At 35.6% G+C, this 22,443-nt stretch overlaps 1 protein-coding gene across 6 annotated transcripts in view; it reads right to left on the bottom strand.

Moving 5' to 3' along the window:
- Nucleotides 1-22,443, bottom strand: part of ZC3H13 (zinc finger CCCH-type containing 13) — a 91,635-nt gene that overhangs the window by 26,893 nt on the left and 42,299 nt on the right. For all 6 annotated transcript variants that reach the window (XM_063102151.1, XM_063102155.1, XM_063102154.1 and 3 more), the window contains exons 7-10: nt 22,041-22,201; nt 16,101-16,298; nt 4,184-4,494; nt 234-698 (exon numbers count right to left, since the gene is read on the bottom strand). In XM_063102151.1, coding sequence (XP_062958221.1) covers nt 234-698; nt 4,184-4,494; nt 16,101-16,298; nt 22,041-22,201 — 1,135 coding nt within the window. The remainder of the gene's footprint in view (nt 1-233; nt 699-4,183; nt 4,495-16,100; nt 16,299-22,040; nt 22,202-22,443) is intronic.

The following is a 22,443-nucleotide window of genomic DNA, read 5'->3' on the forward strand; positions in this document are numbered from 1 at the left end:
TAATTCAACTAGGGGGTCTAGGTCAGGCCCAATTTATCTTTTGTTATTTTAACTAGTATTCCGATTTAGAACTTATAGAGAAGATCATGAATTCGATTAACTGAAAATTACTTTGACAAAATGATGATAATGAATGTAAGAAATAATACATTTAGAAAAGAAATCTTAGGAGATCTAGTATTTTCTATATAAGCATATGAGATACAGTTCACTGACAAGTCAAAAAACCTTACCTTTTTCAGGTAACTCTGGACCTCTCCCCCTACTTCTGCCTATCCGGTCATTCCTAATTTCACTTCGAGACTCATTTCTGGAATCATTCCTTATTTCAGTACGAGAACCTTCTTCTCTCAAATGGTTTCTGCCATAACTCCGGGATTCTTCCTGGTATGCATCCTCTTTTCGATGAGTATCTCGACCTTCACGGTCTCGGTAATCATGGGCATCACGAGTGGATCGAGAATCTCTGGGATCACGGCTCTCTTTGGTATCTCTACTATAATCCCTCATCTCCCTGGAGTCCCGAATGTCTCTGGAGTCTCTTAGTTCCCTTCGGTCTCTAGTATCTCTGGTATCTCTCCGATCTCGACCATCTCGAGGTTCTCTGTCATCTCTGTGGTCTCTAGAAGAGCTCTGATCCTGTTCATACTCTCGTTCTTCTCTTGGGTCCTTTTCTCTATCCCTTTTGCCTCTAGTCTCTGTAATGCAATTTTGGAAATCAACTGTAATTCCTTTTACAAAGTTTCAGGAAACGACAATATATTTAATACAGAGCTTTTAAAATTTCATTACAATGATAATTCATGTTCTCTGCAGGAAAAAAAGGAGAAAACATTGGCAAATAAGATGATTAAAACCATCTATAAGCTAAAATTCCAAAGATAATTTTATTAACTTGATAACTATGTTCTTGATTGCATAAACTTTGAAAATGAACTTCTCCTGTACTACTTACTCATACTTACAGTTCTAAACAATGGAAACAAATAAGTTGCTCTCATATCATTGATGGCTTACTTTTAAGAACCATTTTTAGATCCAGAGGCACACAGTTACTGCAGTCATTCTACCAAGCATTAGGCTAGACTAGAACACATGTAACCACCTCATATGTACTTAGCACATGAGAGCAGCCTATTGTTAGAAAGCTGGCTGGCACGGCCAGCCTGTGGCTTACTTGGGAGAGTATGGTGCTGATAACACCAAGGCCACGGGTTCGGATCCTTATATAGGGATGGCCGGTTAACTCACATGGGAGAGCGTGAAGCTGACAACACCAACTCAAGGGTTAAGATCCCCTTACCAGTCATCTTTTTTTTTTTTTAAAAAAAAGGTTGGTTGGCAAAGAGATAGTTATTTGTACTCTTTTCCTGAGCTGTTTAATGGTATCACACTCATGTGTGCAAGTCTCTAAAGCTTTCTCTACTTAAAGCATTCTTAAGATATAGGAAAATAAAGAAATAATTTCACTTTTTCAAAAGCTGGGATGAATTTCACTGATTATCTAAACAAAACTTTTCATTTTAGATTTGAAGAGATAGAGGCCCAAAGCTTAGATGGCTTATTTAACCCCATACCCTCATGGGAACTTGCAAAGATAAGAAACCACTCTTTGGATATGCCTACAAAAGGCATAAATTGTTTATAACATAAATATGATATAAAGCCAAAGAATTAACAAGAGAACCTCAAAGAATAAACCCTGCCCTTTTTATTAGATTCTTCTGCAAGTTGCTCTTAAACTTTGAAATTGCTCCTATTTGAGGCTATTAAAGCAACTGTAGCAGCCTTATACCTAAAACACTGAAAATTACCTCCTTTTCTCTTTGCCCCCAGGGGCTAGATTAGGTACACAGACTTTCTCAAAGACCCACACACCTAGTATCCACAGGTCCCTTACATCAATAACCTCTCCTGCCAATTCTTTGTCCATACACCTATACCCACAAGTGCCATTTGTATTAGTCAGTTTTCTGTTGTTGATAACAGACTACCTGAAACTGGGCAATTTATTCAAAATAAAATTTATTTCTTACAGTTTTGGGGGCTGGGAAGTCCAAGGTCGAGGGTGCATCTGGGGAGGGCCTTCTTCTTGGTGGAAACTCTCTACAGAGTCCCATGGCAACAAAGGCAAACACACGGCAAGAAGGGGGAGGAGTGCTTTTATGTGCTCACTTGCTCCACCAGTCCACACCCATGATAACCTGTTAATGGACTAATCCATTCATGAGGCAGGGCCCTCATGAACCAATTACCTCCTAAAGGTCACACCTTTCAATGTGGCCACAGTGGTAATCAAACTTTCACATGAGCTTTGGAGGGGACAAAAACTCAATCCATATCACCATTTAAGGACAGAAGAGGCAAGGATCTGGCATATCTCTACCCCTTTGTGTACATATCTATCACTTGTACTCCTTCTCCAATATCAATTGTGCCTAAAAACGTGTTCACTTAGTACCAGATTCTTTTTCATGATGCTTCCGTCTTTACAAATACATCTAGCTGTTATATTTTGTTCCTTACCTACCTCCATCCTTCTACTGAAATTATCCTTATTTCAGAAAATGACATCTAAGTAGAAAGGAATAAACATCTGCTAAATCTCTTGTATGGAAGGTTAAAGAAATATCTTCCTCACAAAGAACTTAAACACATATGGTTTGTTATTAAAAGGATTCCTCCTGTGAGATAAGCCCTTCTTAACACAAAAAAGCATTCCTATGAGACTCAACTGCATACAATTTTCCCTTCATTAATATGTTTAATAATAATAAAGTTTTCATTCAATAAGTAGTCATTAAATGTATACAAGAGTACTTCAAAAAGTTTGTGGAATAACAGAATTGAAAGATAATATGAATCTTTCCACGAACTTTTTAGAGTATACTTATACTATACTCCTGGCCAACTCTAGCTGTTAAATATCTTATTAAACTAATAGGTATAAGAGAATTTCCCCATCTTACCAATGTTCCACATATACTGTTGTGCTGGGGTGCTCCAAAATCATATACACAAAGAACAATTCTATGAAATAGGTGCTTTCTCCAATCCCCACCTATGCATCTACAATTTTCTTGAATGTTTCTTGCATTTCTTTTAAAATGTGTATTAATGTTGCAAGTAAGCAAGAATTTTCTGAATACTATGTTCAAAAACTAACTCAGGAGAAGTTAGGAAAAAGTTAAACAAACAAGGACAAGAAGGTTAGTCAAGAAGTACAGAAAGAAATAACAGGTATTAGGCAGTATTTTTGCCAGGTAATAATAGTATCTCAGCTTGAATAGGGACTAGCAAGTCCAAAGTTAACATACTCCTCAGGCATCTAGAAAGGAAAACTGCTTCGCTTACTTCGTTATTATGAGTTACACCTAGAAATTTGATGACTTGGTTTTCATTGACCTTCTGAATGTTTTCCCCAGCCCTCACCCCTTTATCAAAATACTTCTGATGCTTTTAAACTCTGATTTGCAGCTTTTCTTCCCTTCATCTCATTTTTTAAAAGACATTAACTAAGCAATTGAAAGGGATGCCTTCAGGTGGCCAAAAATTTCTAAAACTTGAGAATACTCAGTAAAACATCTTAACTAAAGAAAGCACCAACTTAAGATATCTGTACATGCCCACATGTGTATACTTAATAGCTTACATTTCCATGTCATTAAACATCTCCTACTGCCCTCAAGAACTCTAGTCTGTGTGTAACAGCAGACTAAATACAGTTGGCCTTCCATATTTGTGGGTTCCACAACACTGGATTCAACCAACTGCAGATCAAAAATATTCAGGGGGAAAAAAATGGATGACTGCATCTGTACTGAACATATACAGACATTTTTTTCTTGTCATTATTCTCACAACAATATAGCATAACAACTACTTATATAGCACTTAGATTGTGTTAGGTTATTATAAGTAATCTAGACATGATTTAAAGTATCTGGGAGGAAGGGAATAGGCTATATGCAAATACTGCACCATTTTATGTAAGGGACTTAAGCATCCCTGGATTTTGGTATCGTGGGGGGTGTCCTGGAACCAATCCCCCACGGACACCGAGTGGTCCTCCATCCATTCCTTATCATAACAATAAATCTAATTGCCCAATTTTTAATAATAAAAATATCTATTTAAGTAAAAGAATGCTAAAAAAAAAATCAAGCTGAAGTACAGTGCATACCTTCCCTCCTTTCATGACGTCGATCATGAGACTGTGAAGTTCGTTCATGATCATGCCTCCCTTTCTCTCGCACTGGAGAGCGATGTCTTGGAGGACTTTGCTTTCTCTGAGGAGAAGACAAAGAATGTGAAGGATAAGGAGAAGCAGAGCGTCGTAAAGGTGGAGTTAGCGTCCTTTGATAAGATGGTGAAGGAGTTCTTTTTCGACGGGGAGAAGGAGAATGTCTTTGAATAGATGATCCCGACTGTGAGGAAGACGAGTGATGCCTAGAAGATATAGGAGAATGATGCTGTCCTGCTGGGGAAGCAGATCTATAAGGAAAAATAACAACAATAAAAAATGTGTCCAAGAGCCTTCACTTCTAGCCCCCTGCCCTCCAAAATATCTTAACAAAAAAATTGAATGTAAAAGTTAAAGCTACAAGTGCAGATGATAATTCAAAGATAAATTTTAATTCACAATGCTGTAAAATCACAAATAAGTTGCTTTTTAAAGATGTGACTAATTTTAAGTCAACTGGAAGCAACAGTGTTAGAGGACATATGTATGCAGTGCCTTTGACCCAAGCTTTGGTGACAAGGCACATTGACTTTTCCAGGCAACATTCTCCCTGCCTACCCTAAATTAAAGTATGGAATTCACTCAGATAGTCTCTAACAGTGTGAACAAGTACTTGGCGAAAGGAAACTCACTAACAGCTACAGAGAAAACATACTAGTGGGAACTAGGAAAGAACGTGACCGTGAGAATGCCTGGAAATTCAAGGCTGAGGAAAGGGAAGTTATCACTGGCTAAGCCAACTGAAATATCTGTGTTGCCTAGGTTGATATTTAGGACTGTGAAGGAATTCTAGGGTTAAGGAGAGGACAATAAAGTATATACTGTCTTTATCTTAAATAATCTGCCTCTACTTGTGGACAGCACAAACTGAGATTTAGTTCATAACTCCTGGTTTATAAAAACAAGGCCTCCTCTACTTCAAGTCATCTTCTTTCACTGCTACCAGAGAAACAATGTATAACCCTCATGAATCACATGTGAATCACTCTTACAGTCTGTTATGCCCATGCCCTGTTCACACTGAATACATGTAATGTGCATGTCATGGAGAGCTGGAGTACACACATCTGTGTAATAACTAAAAAGAAACAGGACTAATATTTAAAAAACAGCATTCTAGACATTGTAAACTCAGATAAGTATCATATTCTTCAAAACAATCATTTTGGAGGCTAGAAGATTATTCAAAAAAGATTCTGACGGTCTTGTCAAGGTATTTTGGGATTACCTTCAGTGCTTATGTTAAATATTTTTTAATATCTGCAATTTTGCAAAATCATTGTTAATGCTAAACCAGGGTTTCTCAACCTTGGCACTACTGACACTTTGTACTGGATAATTTGTTGGTGGGGCGGTGGGGTGGGGTGAGGGTTCTCCTGCATACACCATAAAATGTTCAGCAGCAGCCCTGGCATCTTCCCACTAACATGCCAGTAGCATCCCTCCTGCTCCAAGTAGTGACAATAAAAAATTACTCCAGACATTGCCAAAAGTCCTCTGGGAGGCAAAATCATCCTTGGTTGAGAACCCCTGCCCTAAACCATGTTGTTTATAAATGATGCCTTAGTAGGCCTTTTGTCAATAAAATATTAAAACCTCTAAAATATATGTTAGACTTGGCTGGCTGATTAGCTCAGTTGGTTAGACTGGGGTGTTGAGAGCACTAAGGTCCAGGGTTCAATCCCTGTATGGGCCAGTCCCCCCCACTCCCTCCCCCAGACAGAATGAAAATAAAATAAAATGTATGTTAGTAAGTCAGGAAAGTGACCCAATATATTGGAAAGAATTTGTAGAACAAGAGTTTAGACAAACAAAAATACCTTTTGGATAACAATTGACTAAAAAATAAAAGTCAGCTAAATAGAGCACTACATATCCAGTTTTCTATGATTCCATTGAAGCTTTATGCTTTTTAATAAAAATTGTTATTTCTTTCTAATATTAAAAAAGTAAGCATAAGCCAGTATAATTCAATTGATTCTAAAGAGAAATTTACTTTTAGATATGACTAGAAATGACCAATGGGTCTTACCCAAATTTGGAAAACCTTTTATGATTAGTGGCCATTCGAATGCATCCCACTAAACAGAAAAATCATTCCAAGATTAAAAATTAGAATCACTATCATCTGATGTTTCTCAATCTCAATTTCATCAGGTTCTAGTCAATTTAGAAATAATCTAAATTAATAAAATAAAGAATGGCTCTTCACTGAACGGACATTTTGGTTAGTTTTGAGTTTATTTCTGAGGTATACCTGAAATTGTTTCAAGAATGTCTTCAACAGACTTTGGTAATTAGTTCATAGAACTTAAAAAACAAAATAGTTTACACATACTATCTTTAAAAAACTCTATAGCACAATCACATTTCTATTCAAACTAGGTGTCGATAGCATGGTTGAAAAACCTGCAGTTCAAGCTTAGGATAATGAAGCTATCAATATTAAGGCCATAACACAAATATGTTTTTAAGTAACAGCTACAGCATTTTAACCATATTTTCTTGTTACTCATCCTTCAGGAAAAAAAAAATCTTTCAGAAAATTGATTTAATTTAGGCATCTTTACATTTTCCTCTCAGTTACACCCCTTTTAAAAATTCAATGACTGAGAATAGTGAATCACGGATATGAGCCTAATTGAACTTGGACCTGACATGCCCATTCTGGATATATAAAAAGTGATTTTCAGTGATGAAACTGTCTTGAAATGTGATCAAAATTATTAGTAATTTGGCTATAAATATATTAAAGTACATTTCTACTTAGAATAGCAGTAACTTCAGATTAACTATTCTTATGCTCTAGAATTGTCTGGTTTCTTTTCCAAGGGAAAAAAAAAAGTGACAAATGAAATTCAAATAAAGAAAAAAGGAAAGTTTACTGAATGAAGGGAAGCTCAATATCTTAAAACAGATATTTGTATAATGTCAGCAAGAGTACTATCACAGGGAAAGTTGATCTTTTGCCTGACCAGATTCCAATCAAAGGCTTTTTATTACTGCTATAATCAGAGTACCATTTGGTATACAGAAAGAGAATATTTGGAGTATATTTCATTTCAAGAAAAAATATGAAAAGCTAAAAAATTTAAAAAGAAAAACTCCTCTCAGTCAAGATGCAAGAAATTTCACTTGCAAATCAATATGGTTACTCCAGACTTTTTAAAAAATATTAACACTGATTTTTCTCTCAATAAATGGTTTCTATTCCTCAAATATGAAAATATGCTTATATAACGCAACTTACATTCACATGTAGAAATATTTAGGTTATATTATTTTATATAAGAAATCTATCCTTATTAAAATCATGCCATTTTAATTCATTCATCAAACTTTAAATAAGCACATACTATGTGCCAAGTATTATTTTTGGCACTGAGGATACATAAGTGAAAATGACAGACACAACCATATCATACTAATGACAAACTAACATCATCATAACAATAATACCAGTAAAAGCAGCTAACATATATTTTCTATTGTATGCATGACACTGTTTTAAGGGCTTTTCATATATTAACTCATTTAATCTTTATAACAACCTTATTGGTAATTGTGATGGTTAATTTTATGTGTCAACTTGACTGGGCCACAGGATGCCCAGATATCTGGTTAAACATTATTTCCAGGTATGCCTGTGAGGGTTTTCTGAAAAAAATTAGCATATGAATTAGTGAACTGAGCAAAGTAGATGGCTCTCCCCAATGTGTATGGGCCTGAGCAGAAAAAAATGGTGGAGGATAGTTGAATTCTCTCTTTTTTCTGACTGCTTGAGCTGGATATCAATCCTCTACCCTTGCACTGCTGGTTCTCCGGCCTTCAGGACCAGACTAGAATCTATACCACAGACTCTCCAGCTCTCAGTCCTTCATATTACACCACAGCTTTCCTGGGTCTCCAGGTGTAGACAGCAGATCATCGGACTTTTTAGCCTCCACAATTGTGTGAGCCAATTCATTAAATAAATCTCATTATAGATATATATATATCCTCTACTGATTCTGTTAATCTGGACAACCTGACAAATACACTGTGACATCGAGGACTGAAAACCAATCTGTCTAGCTACAGAGACTATGGTCTAAGGAGTAAACTAGCAACAACAAAGCATGGCAATTTCAGCTAATCGAGGCAAAAAAGTCTATAAAAAGGTTAACAAAATAGAACATCCAAATGTTACCTTTCCTTAAGTTCAAAAAAGAAATATGTCAGGGGAACCACTTCAGGTTGCGTGGTAAGGGAAAGGTCTTTACTGAGGAGATAACATTTGAGCCAAGAGTTGAAGATCTGAAGGAAGAACTTTAGGGCTCAAAAAGCACAAAGGAGGCAGAAGTGATTATGATATATAAAAACAGACAAAAGGAGCTATAATTTATAGAGAACAGAAAGTCTTATGAGAGGGTCAGAGAGCAGGGAGGGCCAGATAATACTGATGACAGGTCATGGTAAAAGTGTGCATTTTATTCCAAGCATGAGGGAGATCACATAGAGAGTTTTATGCAGAGAAGTATCATTCAAAATAAAACAAGATCTTAACTGCCTAAATAAGTTTGTAAGATGGAGAAAGAAAATGCTTCTGTTTGGTGATTTGTTTCAGACCTAGTAACTTGCTGTCCCTTTGCAGCAGGGACTAAATACTCCCTAGAAGGGGAATCAAGAATGGTGGTTACCAAGGGCTGGGGGGAGGGGGAAGAGGGGAGTTATTGTTTGGTGGGTATAAGTTTCAGATTTGCCAGATAAAAAAGTTCTGGAGATCTGTTTCACAACAATGTGAATATACTTTTTAAAATTTATTTATTTATTTTTTAATTTTTAATTTTAATTTATTACACAATGTACTAGATTTTCGTGTCCGTTTACCAATTCCTCTCTCTCCCCCCTTACCCCCCCCATCAACATCATATCTGTTCACTTGTCTTAACAAGTTCAAGGAATTGTTGTGATTGTTGTGTCTTCTTCCCCCAACCCTGGTTTGTTTGTATATTTATTTATTAATTGATTTTTAGCTCCCACAAATAAGTGAGAACATGTGGTATTTCTCTTTCTGTGCCTGACTTATTTCACTTAATATAATTTTTTCTCAATGTGAATATACTTAACACTACTAATCTGTACACTTAAAAATGGTTAGGATGGTAATTTTATGTTTTTTACCTCAACAAAAAAATTCAAAAATAAAATTTTAAAGTTAATGTTTACTGAATTATCCATGACTCATTATAGGAATTATTAAACTCACAAACACAGTTTAAAACAAAACAAAAAACCCATTACACTAATGCCTTAAAAGCTTCTGAAAGTAAAACTCTAGATTCTGGCACTATGCTGCCACTGATGGGGGAGGCAACAGGCAGGCAGGAAAATAGGCCAGCCACCCGCCAGACCCCAGCCCCACTCATACAGAAGGCAGGACTCCATGCTGTGCTGCCACCAATGGTGGAGGCACCCAGGTAAGCAGAAGAACAGGCCAGCCACCCGCCAGACTCCTGCCCTGCCCATGCAGGAGGCAGGACCCCACACTACACCACCACTGACCTGAGAGGCACCCAGGAAGGCAAGAGAATAGGCCAGCCACTCCCCAGACCCCCACCCCATCCATGTGGAAGGCAGGACCCTGCACTGAACTGCTGCCAGCGGGGAGGCACCCAGGGAGGCAGGAGAGCAGGATAGCCACCGGCCAGACCCCCGCTCCACCCATACAGAAGGGAGAACTCTGTGCTGTGCTGCCACTGGATGGTGCAAGCATGCAGGCAGGCAGGAGAACTGGCCCACCACCTGCCAGATCCCTGCCTTGCCTACGAAGACAGGATCCCGTGCCACACCACTGACAATGGGAAAGGCACCTAGGCAGGCAAGAGAACAAGCCAGCCACCCACCAGACCCCTTCCCCACCTGCGCAGAAGGCAGGACCACATGCCATGCTACTGCTGATTGGGAAGGCACCCTGGCAGGCAGGAGAAAAGGCCAGCCACCCACCCAGACCTGCCCCACCCATGCAGAAGGCAGGACCCCATGCATCATGGCACCACCATGAAACTTCACACAGCTTCAGTAGAGGTGGTCCACAATAGCCACCACCACAGCTAATACTGTTGCAAGGATGGTTTACTGACTTAATAACATCCACGACCACTGTCAGGTGGCCCACTACACGTTTGACTTCACTGACACCAGGAGAGTAACTGGACAAGACTGGAAAAAGAGGAAGAAGTCTTTCTCTTCAAAATCCACTCCAGAGTAATAGAAGAAGCAACTGATCTACCAGATGACCAAAAATCAATGTAGAGATACTAGAAATATGAACAAATTGGAAAATATGATACCACCAAAGAAATTCAGTAACTCTCAAGTACCAGACCCTATAGAACAAGAAACCCTTGAAATGACTGAAAAGAAATTCCGAGTAACTATCTTAAAGAAACTCAATGATATAAAAGATGACTCTGTAAGACAATACAATGAAACAAGAAAAAATAACCAGGATATGAAGGATGACATTTACAAAGAGATTAATACCTTAAGAAAGAATGTAGAAGAACTCCAGGAACTAAAAGATGCATTCAATGAAATAAAAACACAACTGAGAGCTTAAGCAACAGATTAGAACAAGCTGAAGAAAGAACATACAAACTCAAAGATGGTCTTTAGAAGTGACTCAGGCAGACAAGAAAAAGGAAAAAAGAAAAGAAAATGAAGAATCTCTAAAAGAGCTAGCAGGCAACCGTAAGCACACAATCATCTAAATCATAAGTATTCCTGAAGGGGAGGAGAAAAGTAAAGGCATTGAAAATCTATTCAATGAAATAATAATGGAAAACTTCCCAGGGAAGAGGGAGAGACACAGACCTTCAAATCCAGGAAGCTCAAAGATCCCCAAACAGTTTCAATCCAAAAAGATCTTCTCCAAGCCATATTATACCCAAACTGTCAAAACTCAAGGACAAGGAGAATCCTAAAAGCAGCAAGAGAAAAGCATTAAGAAACTTATAAAGGAGCCCCCATGAGACTAACAGCAGACTTCTCAACTGAAACTCTACAGGCAAGAGGAAAATGGGATTACATATTCAAAAAAAGAAAAAACTGCCAGCCAAGAATATTATATTCAGCAAGGCTATCCTTCAAAAATGAGGGAAAAGTAGTGTATTTTCAAGACAAACCAAAACTGTGAGAGTTCATCACCACATGACAAGTCTTGCAAGTCCTACATCTGGAATCTGAAAAACAATAATTGCTACCTACAAATATACAAGTAAGAACAAAACCCACCAGTAAAACGCAAATGCGAATGAGAAAGACAAAAGAAACTAAATCTTGCCACCTCAAAAAACCCCCCACAAATACAAAATGCCAATAATCAAGGCAGAAGAAAGGAACAAACGATACTCAAAACATCTAAACAAAAAGGTATAAAATGCCAGGAATAAGACCATACCTCTCAATAACAACCCTAAAGGTAAATGGATTAAACTTCCCACTCAAAAGACACAGACTGATGGACTGGATCAAAAGGCAAGACCCAACTATATGTTGTATTAAAGAGACTCATCTCACCAGTAAATATGCACACAGACTAATAGTGAAGGGATGGAAAATTAAACAATGCAAGTGGAAACCCTAAACAAGCAGGAGAAGCTATTCTTACATCTGATAAAATAGACTTTAAACCAAAAACCATAAAAAGAGACAAAGAAGGCTACTATATAATGATAAAAGGATCAGCAAGAAGACATAACAATCATAAATATATATTCACCCAACACTGGAGCACCCGATATATAAAGCAAATACTATTAGACCTAAAGAAAGAGACAGACCCCAATATGATAATAGTTGGGGAACTGAACACACCTCTCTCTTCATTGGACAGATCATCCAGGCAACAAATCAACAGAGAAACACAGGATTTAAACTACACTTTAGACCAATTGGATCTGGCAGATAGCTACAGAACATTCCATCCAACAACTACAGACTATTTCTCATCAGCACATGCAACATTCTCCTAGATCGACCATGTTAGGGCACAAATCAAGTCTCAACAACTTTTAAAAAATCAGAATCATCTTAACTCTCTTTTCAGAACACAACAGATTAAAACTAGAATGAGTGAAACTCAAGACTCTATACAAATACATGGAAAATAAACATGAGGCTCCTGAATGTCCTATGGGTCCAAGAAAAAATTAAACAGAAAATCAAAAAATTTTCAGAAAACAATGAAAACAAAGACACAGCATATCAAAACCTGTGGGATACTGCAAAAGCAGTAGGAAGAGGGAAGTTTATAGCAATAAATGCTTACATTAAAAAAATAGAAGATTTGGAGTAAACAACCTAACTCTACACCTAAAAGAACTAGAAAAACAAGAACTATCCAATCCCAAAGTTAGTAGATGGAAAGAAATAATTAAGATTAGAGCAGAACTAAGTAATATAGAAACCCAAGAAACTATACAAAAGATCAATGAAACAAAAAGATGGTTATTTGAGAAGTTGAACAAAATAGACAAACCATCAGCTAGGTTAACACCAAATAAAAAAAATCAGAAATGAAGCAGGAGACATTATAACTGATTCCAAAGAAATACAAAAAAAATCATTAGAGACTATAAACAACTATACACCAACAAATTTGAAAACCTGGAGGAAATGGATATATTTCTGAACACATACAAACTACCAAAACTGAACCAAGAAGACACAGAAAACCCAAACAGACCAATAACAAGCAACAAGATTGAAGTAGTCAGCAATCTCCCAACAAAGAAAAGCCCAGGACTGGATGGCTTTACTGCTGAATTCTACGAAAACTCTAAGAAGGAATTAATACCAATTCTCTCCAAAGTGTTCCAAAAATTGAAGCGGAGGCCACTTTCCCAAATTCATTCTATGAGGCCAGCATCACTTCGATACCAAAAACAGACAAAGATACAACAAAAAAATAAAACTATAGACCAATATCCCTGATGAACACAGACACAAAATTCCTCAATAAAATACTAGCAAACAGAATACAACAACACATCAAAAAAATTATACACCATGATCAAGTAGGATTCATCCCAGTAATGCAAGGATGGTTCAACATACTCAAGTCAATAAATGTGACACACCACATCAACAAAATCAAGGACTAAAACCACACAATTATCTCAATAGATGCAGAAAAAGCATTTGGCAAATTCAACATCCCTTCATGATAAAGACTCTCAACAAATTAGGTACACAAGGAAAGTATCTCAACACAACCAAAGCCATTTACAACAAGCCTACTGCCAGTATCATCCTGAATGGGGGAAAAACTAAAAGCTTTTCCCTTAGGAACAGGAACAAGACAAGGATGTCCACTTCACCACTCCCACTTAACATAGTACTGGAGCAATGAGAGCAATCAGGCAAGAGAAAAAAATAAAGGGAATCCAGACAGGAAAAGACAAAGTCACACTGCCCCTATTTGCAAATGACATGATCCTAAATATAGAAAAACCCAAAGATGATTGAAAAATTCTTAGAGCTGTTTAATAATTTCAGTAATGTTGCAGGATACAAAATCAATGCCCACAAATCATTTGTGTTTATATTCTCCAATAATGAGCTAACAGAAAGAGAAATCAAGAAAGTAAGCTCATTTACAATAGTCACCAAAAAAATAAAATACCTACAAATCAATTTAACCAAGGAGGTGAAAGGATCTCTACAATGAAAACTGTAAACCACTACTGAAAGAAATTAAAGACACAAAAGGTGGAAAGACATTCCATTCTCTTGGATTGGAAGAATCAACATTGTGGAGACATCCATACTATCCAAAGATATTTACAGATTCAATGCAATCTCCATCAAAATACCAATGACATTCTTCACAGAAAAAGAAATCCTGACAATCATATGGAACAACAAAAGACCCCAAATAGCCAAAACAATCCTGAGAAAAAAATTAAAGCCAGAGGCATAACACCACCTGACTTCAAATTATACTACAAAGGTATAGTAACCAAAACAGCATGGTACTGGCATAAAAATAGACACTCAGAACAGTGGATCATAACAGGGAACTCAGAAATCAAATTACAGACTTACAACCGTTCTTTGACAAAGGCAACAAGAACATATATTGAGGAAAAGACTGCCTCTCCAATAAAGGTTGGGAAAACTGGACATCTATATAAAGAAGAATGAAAGTAGACCTGCACCTCTCACCATATACCAATGTCAACTCAAAATGGATTAAAGACTTAAGTCTAAGACCTGAAAGTGTAAAACTACTAAGGGAAAATATAGAGGAAGCACTTCAGGAAGTAGGACTAGGCAGAGACTTTATGAATAAGAGCCCAAAAGCACAAGCAACAAAAGAAAAAATTTAAAACTGGGATTATATCAAACTAAAAAGCGTATGCATAGCAAAGGAAACAATCAACAGAGTGAAACGACTACCTACAGAGTGGGAGAAAGTATTTGCAAACTATACATCTGACAAGGGATTAATATCCAGAATACACAGGAACGCAATCAATTACACAGTAAAAAAGCAAATAACCTAATAAAAAAAATGGGCAAAAGAGCTGAATAGACATTTTTCTAAGGAAGACATACAAATGGCCAACAGCCACTTAAAAAATGCTCGACATCACATCACTAATCATCAGGGGAATGCCAATTAAAACAACACTGAGATATCATTTCACCCCAGTTAGACTGGCTATAATCAAGAAGAAAGAACAACAAATACTGGGAAGGATGTGTTGAGAGGGGAAACACTACTACACTGTTGGTGGGACTAGAAATTATGCAACTACTATTGGAAACAGTATGGAGGTTTCTCAAACAACTACAGATAGATCTACCATACGATCTAGCAATCCCACTTCTAGGTATATGCCCAAAGGAAAGGAAATCTAAGGGATACCAGTCATGTTCATCACAGCTCTATTTACAATAGCTAAGATATGGAACCAACCCAAATGTCCATCAACAGAAGACTGGAGAAGGAAAATGTGGTATATATACACCATGGAATACTATTCTGCTATAAAAAAGAATGAAATTCTGCCATTCACAGCAACATGGATGAGCTTGGAAAAAATTATGTTGAATGAAATAAGACAGGCACAGAGGGAAAAACAATGAATGTCCTCACTCATAAGTTGGAGCTAAGAGAGAAGGAAGGAAGGAAAGACAGACCACAGTGGTGTGTTGGACTTGCAGAGGGAAAGAGCATCCTAGGGTTGCTGAATGGGATGGGGAGGTGGGAAGGGGAGGGAGGCCAGGGAATAATTGGGTGGGGGACACAGGGAATAATCGCAATTTGTGGTAATGGGCATGCTGATAGTATTGATCTTGGGCACAAGTGGTGATGGACACCTTTATATCCTGTGAATATGCATGATGGAGATTGGATGTGTTGTCTCTTCTAAAACTCATGTGGAAATCTGATCCCCAATGTGGCAGTGTTGGGAGTTGTTTGAGTTGCGGGGGTGGATCCCTCATGAATGGATTAAATGATCTCCCTGGGGGAGGGAGACCTGAGTGAGGTCTCACTCTATTAGTTCCCATAAGAGCCAGTTGTTTAAAAGACCCTAGCACCTCTCCTCTCTCTTGCTTCCTCTCACCGTGTGATCTGCTTATACCCTTGTACTCCTGCCATGAGTAGAAGCAGCCTGAGGCCCGTGTCAAATACAGCTGTCTCAGAATTGTAAGCCAAATAAATTTCTGTTGTTTATAAATTACCCAGTCTCAGGTATTCTGTTACAGCAACACAAAATGGACTAATACAATGCACAACCAATAAAAAAAAAACCCTCCAGACTGTACAAAAGAAATATTGTTAAAAACATACAATCCTACTTACCTTGGCTTGTCTCTTTTTTCTCTTTGTCTTTCAAAATCTCGTCCTCTGTCCTTTCCATCTCTTGGTTTTTCTTCTATCCTGTCTTTTAATTTGTACTTTTCTTTATATTTTTTCCCCAGAGCAATATCTTCTGGTATAGGAGGGGGTGGACTAGGAGTACGTGGTCCTTTCTTTTTACTTTGGTTGCTTTTTGAATTCCTGAAGGTAATACAAAGATATCAGGAGAGATCCAAATATTTCTGGAAGTTCAAGTAGATATTTTTTAAGCAGTTAAAACAGCAGCATTCCTTTCAATTACTTGCTCTTTACTATTCTGTATACTAGTATCCAATATTCAGAAAAACAACTCACAGAAATAAGTAAATTTACTTGCTACTTATTTTGTTAAAACTGCTTACTATGATTTAATTTTAAAGGGTTTCTGAGAAAAGGTAGAGATGGGGTAGGAAAAGACTCTTTCAGGAAAGGAAATATAAAATGAAACAAATGCTTAAACTGCATATTTTTTTTAAGCTTATATAGAAAAGTAGATGAAGAAAGTAAAAATCACCTATAAATTACTACTCAAGGATAATTATTATTAAGACCTTGGATGTACTTCTACACCTTTTCCATAGCTATTTCCTTTTCTATATATTTAAAACTGGATATCCAAATGCAAAAGAATGAAATTGAACCCTTATGTTGCACCATACACAAAAATGAACTCAAAAAGGATTAAAGATCTAGACTCAAGACTTAAGACTATAAAACTCCGGGAAGAAGATATAAAGAGAAAGATTTATGACATTGGACTGGGCAATGATTTCTTGGCTATGACAGCAAAGGCACAGGTAACAAAAGCAAAAGTAGATAAATGGGACTATGTCAGACTTAAAAATTTTTGTTTGTCAAAGGACACAATCAGAGTGAAAAGATAACCAACAGAATGGGAGAAAATATATGTAAATCATATATATATACACATACGTATATATTTGGGGGGACACACTAGTTTCTCATCATTGGAAATGGCCATTAATACCTCTCTCCCTCTATCTCTGTCAATACATACTCACAGAATATGCTATGTTTTGTGAGATTTTTTCGTACTGAACATAGACATAGCATGGACATGTTGCTATAACAAGCAGCAGATTTAGGTACTCATTTTTATAGACTGTATAGAATTTCCTTGAATAGATGCTCCATAACTTCTTTGAACAATTTCATTTTGATAAGTTTTTCACATAACTTCCAAGTTTTCATCATTATAAAGAAAACACAATTATATCATCTACAAATAAAATCCCAAGCCCTGCTACATTAGTAAACATTTATTTAAATCTTTAAATCTCTTTGAAAAATCTTTCCCAATTCTTAGATCACAAAGACGGTCTCCTAAAATTTTGGAATTTTGTCTTTCACATTTAAGTCTTTAATCTACCTGTAATTGATTTTTGGGTATAGACTATCCTCTGTAAGTGCCTCTTTTTGGCACTTCAAGTATTTTATCCAAATGGTATAAGTTTGATCCCATACACATCCCAAACCACCTGTCTTTGCATTACAACTGAACAACAGATTGACTGAATATAGCATTTTTATGTCAAAATCATTTTCCCTCAGAGCTCTAAAAATACTCATAGTATCTTCTAGCATTCAGTATTGTAGAAAAGAAATCTAAAGAGTCAATTTTTTACTATTCAGGTGACCTGGTTTTTCTGTTGGGATACTTATGAAACACTATTCATTGGAAATTATTTGTTAAAAAAAAATTTTTTTACCAAGGTATCTTTTTTAAAAAAAGTTTTCCAGCATTCAATGAACTGTTGCTTCAATCTGAAACTTCAAGTTTTTTACTCCGTTTTTTATATTTTTATTTAATCACTTCTCCGTTTGACTCAAGTCTCTGGAGTTCTCCTTATTATACCGTTACTGCATCTCCTGGATCTCTCCTCCACGTCAAATTTCTGTCATTTCCATCTCTCCTTCTGCTTTCCAATCTTACACTTGTTTTCAAATTTAGTAATTTTTCTTTTATGTAGCACCCATTCTACTAATTCAAAATCTGGCAATCTCATTATTCTATTTTCAGTTTGAAAATTGAAAATCTTTTTTCTTCCGAAATATCCCTGTTCACATTTTTTTTCCATGATCAACTGCTCTCACCATGTCAATGCAATATCCTCTCAAACTGTACTACATTTATGAATTAATTTATTATTTAAGTTTGTTCCTGTTTTCTGTATTAATATTTCTGTGTAAGCCATCTGTTCTGAGTGTTCAGTCTGTTACTGGGTTTTTAAATAGCCCTTTCTTTTCATACATCTGGTGAATTTTCACTACCTACTCATTTTACTACCTATTTATATTTATAAATGAGGACTTAAGCCTAAATCCCAGAACTCCCTTCCTAATACCTTGAGTTCTCTAGTCCCAAGATTCCTTAGCTATAAAAAGGTAATGAATAGTGTCTTCCTCAAAATTACTAGTAAGATTAAAAAAAGACAAAAAGTATAAAAGCACCTGAATCATGGCGAGCATTCAGAAAATTTAGCTCTCTTAGTCTCTCTTTCTTATTATTGCAGATAGGGTTAAGCACCTAAGCAAGTTGGAAATTACTAAAATATGATCAATTCTAGTTTTCATTCTTGTCTTTTGCCAACAATAATAACAGCCACATCTCACTGAATATTTATGAGATCACTTCAACTTCTTATGCACTGAACAGATAAATGATAAATGCCAGTATTTCTAAATATTTTTCTACTTTAAAGACAAAAAATAATCAATAATTGCCATCTATATCAAAAATTATTTTTAAAAATTTCAAGATAAAATGATAGAGGAATTCTTGACATAAAGTGTATTTTCACATTACTGCCTGTGACAAAGACTAGCTGGTGTTTACCAAACTTTTCTCCTGGGCACAATGTTGAAACATACTATGTTTTTTTGAAATTAGGTGTGGCCTAGTGACCAAGATCTGGCCAAAGGAATGTGTGTGGAAGTGGGATATACCACTCCTAGGCCTGACTCTCAAATGCCAGGCAATCGTAAACTATAGAGTTAAATAAGTGTAATACTCAATTAATTCTTTTCTTTGTACATTCCATTATTTGGTTTCCTTGAAAGCCCAAGAAAGTGGAGCCATGGTCAGAAGAATCTGGATTATCAACTCTCCATGTACAGGACAGCCATCTGTTAATCAGAAATACCCATTCTGACTACACTTGAATGAGAAATAAACTTGTTGTGTTAAACCACTGACAGGGATTTAGCTAGTATTACAATCCTAATACACTTACTAAAGTAGAGAATTCTTCACATTACCTTAAAAAATAACTGGATGGAAAATACAATTACGTTACAGTACTTTCCAACTAAAGGGGTCAAAATTGGTTTTGCACATTCTGAAGTCAACAAGATCTTTAACATTTTTTAAGTCAACTGATTATCCTTTTACTGGCATATAGTCCACTCCCTATTTATGGGAAAAAACCCACTTGTCAATTTTTATCATTTTTAGATTCTTTCTCTCTCTCCCAAAACTATTTCTTTTGAATAGCTTTTGACGTACTTCATACTTCTTTGTACAAAGAGCTATAAAAAAAAATTTACCCAATAAAAACTAAGATTAAATACAGACAGAATAGATAATGTATTTATGATTTTAAATCATACTGTATCTCACACATAAGGATAAATCTTACTACCAGACTATATCTCTCTAGGGACATCAAAGAAAAACACCAGCTTTCAGGGAGAAGCATGAGTTTTAACTAGTCATTATATCTGCCCGTTCAATATGATAACCTAGTAAGACCAAGGAATGTGTTTACCTGATCCTCAGTTGATTTACTGGCATTGGTTGAAATATTCCAGTGAACTTTAACTGAAATTTTAATCCTTACTTATGCTTAATATATCTATAAACAGTTTATACTATGACCCAGTAATGAAATTAAAAGTTGATTTTCTGACACTCTAGGCAATATAAACTGCATAGCTAAAGAAATGCTATACTTAATTCAATGTTTTCTTTGTATTTTTAATGCACTGTATTCAGGTCCTTCTGCTTCTATTATTAAATTAATTATGCATCTTAAATTCAACAATATACTAGAATACAGAAAACATAGTAGTTAAATCAATGTGAGTAATTATGACATATTTATCAAAGGATGAGTTACTAATAAAGCTGTAAGAGAAACTATATGAAAAAGGGTGAAACTCATTCTCCATCTAAATAATTATAAAAACTTTCTATGAAGAGATTAAATTCCAAAGATGTTTAGAAAGGATAAGAAAATGAAGGATACTGGGAAAATGGATGTAATTGAGGTAAAGTTGTACAATTGCTTAGCCAAAAGGATAAAGGGCAAGTGGGGTGGATTGCACCACTCTATGATCATCAACTTCTGCCATATCCCTCCGTAATATTTACTCAGTCCCAGGAACAAAGGATAGGATCAAATCACCTTACTGAGTGCTTTATTATAATGCAAAGCCCTATGCAAAGTAAGTGGTATGGGAAGATAGAACAATGAACCATTAAGATCCCAATCTTTAAGTCGCTTCAATTTAGTAGAGGCTGTAAAAAATATATGTCACAGCTGAAATATAATGCAAAAAGGAATTAATGTTAAGAGGGAGGTATAAACAAAATCTGATAGGTACACAAAGGGAACAGAATTTATGTCTGGTAAGAAGAAAGGGGAAAACAATGGAAAATTTAGAATTTGAGCTACAGATTGAAGGCTTGTGGATAGAAGATGAAGGTAGAAGAGTTGAACAAAAACACTAACAATACAGAAAAGATCAAAGTATAAATGTCATTCTAATGACTCTGAATTTCATTCTACAGAATGCAAATCCACTGAGTTTTTCAATGGTGTAATAAATTAACTGAAATTATTACTTAATTACACTACATAAAGGAAATATAATTAGTAGGATGATATAACAATCTAGGCAAAAATTAACTGGAGACTGAAACAGGGTTAGAATCTCTAGAAACTATAAGGAAAAAAATAAGAGGGTATTTCAAAGAGCTCATGGAAAAATTTGCATTATCTTCCAATTTTATTTTTCCATGAACTTTTTGAAGTACCCTAATATGAGTTTCATTATGGGTTCATATAGACAGGGCTTGTCAACTGATTAAATGTTGGGAAAAAGATTTTTAGCTTAATTTTTTAAATAAATAAAATTAGTGTATGCACTTTAATTAAAATAAAATTTAAATAGTACAGAGTACATTAAATAAAATGTATCTCCTACCTTATTGTTAATTCTTCAATGTAATTACATTAATCATTTCTATTTTTATTTCTTCAACTGGCTACTATAATAATTCTAAATAATATTCTCATGCTGCTTGGTATTACTATAAAGAAGGAATCTCTTGATCATTTATACAAAGAGACAAAAACAATGTATATTGTGTATATAATTTATAATAGCTAAAAACTGGAAACAATGTAAATGTTCACAACAGAAAAATAAAGTATAAATACTAAAATGAACTCTGGTTACATATATCAATATAGATAAATGTAAAAAAATGTTAACTGAAAAAGCAACTTGCAGAAGAAACGTTATATCTGTATTACGAATAAATAGAGGAAAGTAATATTATACATTGCAAAAGAATACATATTAATGAAAGTATAAACAGATATGCACAAGTAACATAAACACCAATTCAAGAGGAAAGAAGAGGAAATGTGTAAATACAAAAAGCTCTGAAGCATAAGCAGATAGGACAGTTTTTTTTTTTATTCTTTATAATTTTCTTTTCAATTGAAATATTTCCTACTTTTTTTAGAAGAAAAAAAGCTTACATCAAATATTAAAAGTTTTAAGAGTACCCTTCTATAATCTACTACATAATTCTTTTTAGTATCACTTCAGGAAAAGCTATTTCATTCTGGCACTACTTATCACCCTACTGACCTCTGCTGGTCCAACAGGGGAGAAGATACTACAGATGTCTTCCTCTCTTTCTTGTTAGATGAAGAAGATGACTTGGGGCTTGATTTTCGCTTTGGAGACTTGCTAGACTTTCTTAAAGAAGGTGATGGAGACAATTTTGATCTAACTACTTCTGGTGAAACCTTTCAAAAGAATTCAGTAAGTCAGTTCAGAAATTCCTCCACTCATGGTACAACAAAGCATGTATTTTTAAATCATACCAAACTTTAGATTAAAAACTAAGTACTATTACAGCCACCATCTGTTGGTATTAGTCTGACTCCTGAACCCATGCTTTAAACCAATATGATAATTAACTGACCTAACATACACTAATATCAATAAAGCAAATTAAAATTATAAAATTTCAAAATCTTCTCAGAAA

This window comes from Cynocephalus volans, chromosome 7 (genome assembly GCF_027409185.1).
Source record: "Cynocephalus volans isolate mCynVol1 chromosome 7, mCynVol1.pri, whole genome shotgun sequence".
Classification (NCBI taxonomy): domain Eukaryota; kingdom Metazoa; phylum Chordata; class Mammalia; order Dermoptera; family Cynocephalidae; genus Cynocephalus; species Cynocephalus volans.